At 39.4% G+C, this 8237-nt stretch overlaps 1 protein-coding gene across 1 annotated transcript in view; it reads left to right on the forward strand.

Annotated features, from left to right (window-relative positions):
• Window positions 1–4947: 4947 nt before the first annotated feature.
• The window catches only part of VAX1 (ventral anterior homeobox 1), a 17066-nt gene continuing 13776 nt past the window's right edge, over window positions 4948–8237 (forward strand). Inside the window, exons 1-2 of the mRNA XM_063434166.1 lie at window positions 4948–5188; window positions 6518–6705. Coding sequence (XP_063290236.1) covers window positions 4948–5188; window positions 6518–6705 — 429 coding nt within the window. The remainder of the gene's footprint in view (window positions 5189–6517; window positions 6706–8237) is intronic.

Genomic DNA, 8237 nt, shown 5'->3' on the forward strand with positions numbered 1-8237 from the left:
GAAACACTTTGAGACACCGTTTCGATATCCCAGGCACCTGATTGGTGTAAGCTATACAACTTCAAGATCTTAAATGGTGAGCACCAATTATTTTATTGTTTCATTAAGATCTACGTTGTTTGTTAAAGAAATAGCTATGAGCATTTCACCATTATTTCCTTCAAATTTAGTGAAAAAAAAAAGAGTATGTCTGATAGTAGATCCACATTACCATTCATGTAATTGCTCAATCATTAGAGCTAAATAGAAAGCTAACAAGAAAATATATCGGTTAAAATTACAATGATTTATCAAAGTGATGTAAAGCATTGCGTACAGTTAGGTACGGGTAGGTGCGTCGTTTTGCTCCTCAAAGTGTTTTTGCCCCGAGTGCTCCTATCACAACTGGGACTAATACTGGGACTAATACTGGGACTAATACTGCCTTCACTCTCCACATCCTTTCTAACTCTTCTTTCAGTCCTTGGGATTTGTCCATCTTCTCGTGTTCCTTCTTCCTGATGTTCTAGTCACTGGGTATTGCCATATCCACCACCACTGCAGTCTTCCGTTCCTTGTGTACCACCAAGATGTCAGATCGGCTGGCCAGTACTTGTGTGTCTGTCTTGATCTGAAAGTCCAACAGGATCTTAGCCCTATCATTATCAACTACCTTTTATGGTGTCTCCCACCAGGACTTGGGCAGGTCCAGCCCAATATCTCTGCAGTTGGGATGCTTAGACTCCAACTTCTATTGATCTGGTGCTAAGTGCCTGTTCCTGTGCTGCTAGGATTTCGTAATAGGAGCCACATCCACTATCTGCTGGCAGTAGGCCCTATGGAGAGGTTTGTATTGCCATGGAATGTATGTAAATATGTACAGACTTGTTCAGCTCTCCCATTTGAATTTGATTAATTGAATGTTCATGTGTCCAATGTAAGGCAAAAAGTAGAGCTAGTGTTGACCAGAAACAAAGAAAATTCGGGATATGGCTATATAAATCTACAGAGAAAACATAAAACAAAACATAGTGTGATATTGTTATAAAACACAATATTTCATGCGCAGCAATCTTTGCACTCACAGGATGTAAACGATAAAAACGCTCTTAGGGTGCCTCTCCCGATGTGATGGGGGGCTAGCCGGTATTTCTGATCACCTCTGGATCCTTGTTTCACCAAAAGACATACACAGGTCAGGGTTCAGTAGTAAAAAAAAAAATGTTTTTATTCAAATAAAAGGTGTAGTCACCATTTCAGCATAGGATATAAGTAACAAAAAAATGTTGTCGGATATAAGTAACAAACACTATGCTGAAATGGTGACTACACCTTTTATTTGAATAAAAACATTTTTTTTTTAACTACTGAACCCTGACCTGTGTATGTCTTTTGGTGAAACAAGGATCCAGAGGTGATCAGAAATACCGGCTAGCCCCCCATCACATCGGGAGAGGCACCCTAAGAGCGTTTTTATCGTTTACATCCTGTGAGTGCAAAGAACGCTGCGCATGAAATATTGTGTTTTATAACAATATCACACTATGTTTTGTTTTATGTTTTCTCTGTAGATTTATATAGCCATATCCCGAATTTTCTTTGTTTCTGGTCAACACTATATATGATATAGGTTGCTTGTTTGGGTAGCGACCTCGGGAGGCTGTCATACATCTTTATAAGCTAAGTACCATTGCTTTTTATATTATTAATTTTCTGTATATTGTTTGAGATATAAAAAGTAGAGCTAGTTTTTTGTTTTTTTTTGTTAAAGGGTTTGGAGGGGGAATGCTTTTGTTTTGTTTTTTATGTTTTTTATTTAAAGACCCACTATAGGCACCCAGACCACTTCAGCTCAAAGAAGTGGTCTGGGTGCCAGGTCCCCCTAGTTTTAACCCTGCAGCTGAAAACATAGCAGTTTCAGAGGCTGCAGGGTTAATCCAGCCTCTAGTGTCTGTCTCCTTGCCGCTTCCGCGATTTACACGGAGTAAATCGCACTTATTGGACGCTGGACGTCTTCACAGACCTCCAGCGTCAAGAAAGATCCCCCATAGGAAAGCATTACTCAGTGCTATTGGTGGAATGCTCAATGATATGGGCGGGTTTGAATGCGCGCGCCTATGGTTGCGCATTTGCATTCGGCTCCACTCGGGAGCTGACGTTGATGGAGGAGGAGAGGGAGCCCAGCGCTGGATTAGGTTAGCTAATAAACGGTTTATTAACCATTTACTCACCGCGGAAGGGGCCCTAGTCATATTTGTATTCCTACCGTTATAGTGTTCCTTTAAATATTGTTTAGAGTACGATAAGCTGGAGCTTTCTTGCAATCTACATGTACATAAAATGCGTTTTATATATAGTTTGTAGGCGATATAAACAACATCTTAAAACTAATTCTTACTTATTTATTTTTTTATTAAATGGATTAATTAAAGATTGTGGGCACTACAAACTGACCTACTTTTTAATCAGTTTTGTAACTTTTCGGAAACCAGTTCCTTCTAAGTGGTAACATTTTGGAGATTAGTGCGTGAAGGTAATTTAGATATTACATTGTAGTTGCTTTATTTTGCCGTGCTCAGCCAACAAATACGATCCAGATCTGGGCTTAATTGATATTGCTAATAAATTGTGTAATTTGGAAATATGTTGAGGGCAGGGAAAGGGCACAGGCCTTCAGGGCACATCCAATTTCTGTCGATCTGATCAAAAACAGGCAGTAGTGCATGGAGTGCCCCTTTAAAAAATATATTAGCCCTTTTTATAGAACTTCGGCTATTCTAATTACTTTTTATTCAATAACATTTTATGTCCACATAAGCCTATCCTTGCAAACACGCTGTCATGGAATGGGGAATCAACCCTCTATACTGCAATAAAAATATAACTCGTGTTGTGAAGTAAGAAAAAGTGGGCAAGCTCCCAGAGGAATACATGACATCTCAAGACGGTGCAAACCCAAATTTAGATTAGAACCCAAACTACCTTTCCTGGCTCCATTTTCTGAGGGGAAATACATTTTTTTTGCTTTGATGCTCAGAAAGCAAAGATATTTATTTCCAGTAACAGAAATCAAGGAAGACGTGCAGCTGGGATTGTACAGATGCCTGGTTTTAGCTAATGAACTGTACTTACTATATGTGGACATTATGGCAAATACAGACATTCTCAATACTTTGTAAATGCATTTTTGGGAAGCAAGGCTCCTAAAATGGCAACATTTCCTTACAAACACTAGGAAGAATGGCATTTGATTATTTTAATTAATGAATCATTTTCATCCATTCTAAGTGAGATGAAATGGGCTTTTAGATTAAGAATATTGTTTGCACTTGGAACATTTCATAAACTATGAATGGAGTTTGAACATACAAATTCCCTTAAATGGCATTTAGGGGACATTATTACTGCTGTTTCAGTATTCCCTGTGTCCCTGTTGTATTGTGTGGGGCACATTGATCAGTCTAACCGTTCAGGCAATCAGTGTTTACAATAACACAGTATAACTACTAGAGCTGTCTCTGCCTGTGGCCTTTCTCTGGCCTCTCTACAACTTGTATTCAGATAACGTGCCGGATTCTGTCCCCCTCTCTCCAAACTCAGGAAATGCTCCTCAATGAGGTTTGTGCCATGTGAGGCTTTCTACTTCTACAGAAAGCAATGGCAGACACACACTCAGAGCTCGGGTCCCTATTAGATAATTGGCAACTGTCAGGTCCTAAAACTACATTCCTAATAACAGACTGAATAAGCAAACCTGAAAGGAGGGGCTCTTTAAGGTGACAAGAGCTGAGGAGGGCTTGTGTTCAGAGGGGCATTGATTCGAATTGAGCCATTATGTCTCAATCAATGAGTTTTATTGGATTACTGGCTGTTTGCCTTCTCAGAGATGTTTTAGGAGGACAATAGACTGGACAGAGGAAAGTTTGGGTTTTTTTCCTTCACTCCTGCAGGGCGGATCTGTTCTTCCAGTGTGTCCCTCTTCCCCTCTCTGTGTTTCTCTCTCTCCCATCACCCCCACACCCTCTCTTCACTCATCATAACCTCATTCCATGCATCCCCCAGACAGGAACAAGGCTCCCTCTTAATGAACATCTTGTCAGAAATCGAAGTATTTGCTGCAGAGGACAGAAACCGAGAGCAGAGAATCTCACTGGGGCTGAAACCTACAGAAAGGGGGAAACAGGTCTTTGACTGGCAGCTTCTTCCTTCTCTATCAAATCAAAGCCATTAAACAATCACCAGGAAAAAGCAGCAGTTTGTAATATTTATTTCCTGTCAAAGTATATCATTTGGAAGAATTCGTCAGAAACACAAGGAATACAACGTATCATAAGAGATATTGCAACAAAAGACTAATATTGGCCCCTGACACATTCTCTATCATTCTTGTTTAACAAAGAAAGTTGTTGTTTTTGTGTGTTTTTTCCTGTTGAGCAGCCCTGTGATTGTGTCCCTGTCTGTACACTGCACTCACACCAATCATTTCACGTTTCGAGCTGGCTAAACTCTGCTTGATTGGGGACAAGCACACAACCCATCCATTTGTGATCTAATATATTATCCAAACAATTTAGTGTATTCATGAGGTAACCTAAATGTGGAGGCTTCAAAATTACCCCTAATCAATCGAAGCATCTAGTGAGAGAGCCCTCCAAGCCCTCTATAAGTGTAGCTGGATGTCTGGGTAATAATAAGGTAAGCATTAAATCATTGGAGTGCAATGCTTGCTCAGAGTCTACTGGACACATCAAGGCTCCCAGCACATGTATCACTGCTCTCCAGGGTTAAGGGACATTGATTCCTAACAGCCTTCTCCACTCTGATATTTTTTCTTGGTTTGGTTTTAAATATTTTTGTTTTAACAAGACCCTAATGATCTTTGGATTCCTGGGTCCATCATTGTCCAAGACCCCCTAACCTGCAGGAGCCCCCCATCACAGAGCTGGGACTCTCCTTATCTTGCACTATATGTTTGACAAAGCTCTCAGGATGGACGTTAGGACAAGCTCCAACTCAGAGGAGAGCAGCAGGCTGTCCAAGCCTGGACTCAAGGAGGGCAAGGAGGCAAGGGACCCCCAGGGGAATATTTCCAGTACTTACCTGAAGGAGCAGCAAAGCGGGTACACAGCTCCAGCCTCCTCTGAGGGGTGTCCCAAAAGTAAGGGAGCCCCAGCAGACCCAGACTACTGCCGAAGGATCCTTGTAAGAGGTAACCCCCAATTCTTCTATTCATAATGGGAGAACTTCGAATTTCTTCTTTATTTTATCATTCTTATATTCCATTCCAAATTACTTATTTTTTTTAATTCATGGGTTTTTTCTCTTCTCGTTCTGTCTGCCATATGTGGTTTACTAACAGCTATTAACTCCAATGAACTGTTCATATTTAGAATCTGGTGGATTATGTGGGAATCTTTGTTGTTGTTGTTGATTAACAGATTCTGTTATTTTCATTTTGATGTTTTTTGTTTCGTTTTCTTTCGTTTTGTTTGGGTTTTGTTTATTTTTGTTTTTATTTAAAACTAAAATTAGCAAATTCGGTTTATATTTACAAATAAGATAGACAAATAAAGTATTTTTTTATTCCTAATAATAATTCAGGATACACATTGTAACACTTTATGGAACCTCGCAGAATAAACCCGCTCTGGATCCCAATTTACTAAACTGCGTAACTCAACACATTAAAACAAATGATTAAAATGTATTTAAAATATATATTCTTGGATGCATTTAACACTTTGCACATTTAATGCAAATATTTTAAATCATTTTAAAAACACAAACAAGATAGGAACCATCCAGCGAGTTATTGTAAGATTGTGATATTAGCTGAGGGATTTGTTTTAATGAAATGGCTGTAATAATCACAGTATATTACATATTTAATATCACATTGATAAGATGTAGTAGGCGGTGTGTGTCCATTTTCTAATACATTTGACTTTGCATTTACTCAATAGTTAGAATTTATTGATTGTATAAATAAATATTAGCATTTTTATCTCTATAATTATTATGAATTAATATCTGGAACACACATTCTACAGGTAAAGTCCATTGATCTCATATTGGATTCAGTTTACGACAGTATTTATTATTTTATTTATTCCCCGGACCTGTCAATAACAATCTGGACGAGATACATTATAACATTCACTTTGGGAACTTTTTTTGGCGAACTGAACTTGGTGAAAGTCTGATCTCCACAGCTGATTGATCGACCTGGGAATCAATAAATTGATAAACGGAATTACTGAGGATTTTAGGAAACCCAAATTAAATAAATCAGAATTTGGCGAAGGAGAGAGTGAGAAGGGGGGAGAAAGAGGGAGAGATCAGAGAGGAGGAGGTCATTACTAAGGTAAATAAAGGAATCGAAAACATTTCGATATAAATAAGGAATTTCTTTAGAATATCCAGGTAAATGTACTCTCTATAAAGGGTGTCACACTCAAGACATCCGTCTATAAGGGGCTTCCTTAACTCTGTGTTAACCCTTCCATTACCTATACTGATTGCCTTTACTGTTTACCAGATGCCAAAGGGTCAATCCGGGAAATCATCCTACCGAAAGGTTTGGATCTGGACCGACCCAAAAGGACCAGGACCTCTTTCACAGCAGAGCAGCTGTACAGGTTGGAGATGGAGTTCCAGAGATGTCAGTATGTGGTGGGGAGAGAGAGGACAGAACTGGCCAGGCAGCTCAATCTATCAGAGACTCAGGTACAGTGTGAGTGCACACTCAGGGCTTGTGATGCTTCCTTCAATGAGTACACTGCACGGATTGGGAGGATATAGCCGTATACCCGGTCACAGTGATCATAGTGGGGAGTCTGTACAAAGATTCATTCTGGGACAAAGTTCGAAAAGTAAAACAACGAGCAGAAACGTTCCATTGTCTCCATGGTGACTGCACCAGTTCAGAACGTTGCCCTGAATGAGTTCTTTATACATAACTTCAGTTTACACAATCAGATGTAACTTTCTATGGACTTTATAGACTTGTAATAACTATTCAGGGTTTAAGTCTTAGTATTTGATGATGAGTCTGTGATGTGGGTGATTGGTGGATTCAGCTCAATGCCTGGGGCAATATTAGCAATTTAACCCTTTAAATTACAGAGAGGGCTCTGCCTGTGGGGGTTAGTGTCCCTCACTGCTCTCTCTGGGACTTACCTTGAGCTGTGTACTTTCACCCTTTAAATTACAGAGAGAGCTCTGCCTGGGGAGGGGGTTAGTGCCCCTCACTGCTATCTCTGGGACTTACTTTGGAGGGCTCTGCCTCTCTGGGACTTACCTTACAGGTGGTGATTCCATTTAGTGAGAATCACTAATATTGGGTAATTATTGGAATCAATGCAGATCTTTGAAGGGTTTATACCCAGAGACTAATTACAGCTTTAATGCAAATAGATCGAGTAACGCTGTCGAATGGGGCGGGGGGCGGGGGGTTATATGGGACATTATCGGGATATTTACTAAAGTGGGAAATGTCGGGGAATAACTCAATTTTTAATTTCACACTAAAGTAATTGAATCTGAAAAAAACTCCAAGTTAGATTGTTTTTTCGGTTTTACGTTTTTAGCCTAAAATTGGAAACGCGCTTTGCACTCCCGACAGTTCGGAGTTTAGTGAATAAGCCAGGGTTTGTTTCACAGAGTAAACAGCGATCATTGCCCGGGGTTTGTGATGGTTCGCTGCCAAATTGTTTGTTTTCTATTTGTAACGTTCTGTTTACTATTCAGACAAACTTTGTTTACATGGAACTGGTTATTGTATCCTGTCTCCTCGCTCCACAGACACAGATACAATGTTACTACAATGGAAACATATTGTCCGTTTACATTCTATGTTTTATTAATATATTCACTGGCAATGGAAGGGAATAGAAATGGCGAAACATTAAGATAAAATGTTAACAAAAATCCTCCAGGGCAGTTAAATTCCAAACCAATATTTTCCCTAAATTCTGTAAATCCCTGGATGTAGATAAATGAATAAATATAGATATAAAATAATAAAATAAAGTGTAACAGTGAGCTTTGTACATGTGTCTAGGTTGTGTCTCTTTTCTACTTTGATTTCAGGATTTTACTGATATAATTAAAGCCAATAAAGGTGTTCCTACCATCAGGGTCGAGTCAGGGATGTAAATCTTCCTGTCTCATCACCCAGAGATAACATAGATTTCTGGGACCCTGGATAAAGGGGGATTATTAATAATCTGACTCAGAGATACAAATAATGACTACAG

This window comes from Pelobates fuscus, chromosome 10 (assembly GCF_036172605.1).
Source record: "Pelobates fuscus isolate aPelFus1 chromosome 10, aPelFus1.pri, whole genome shotgun sequence".
Classification (NCBI taxonomy): domain Eukaryota; kingdom Metazoa; phylum Chordata; class Amphibia; order Anura; family Pelobatidae; genus Pelobates; species Pelobates fuscus.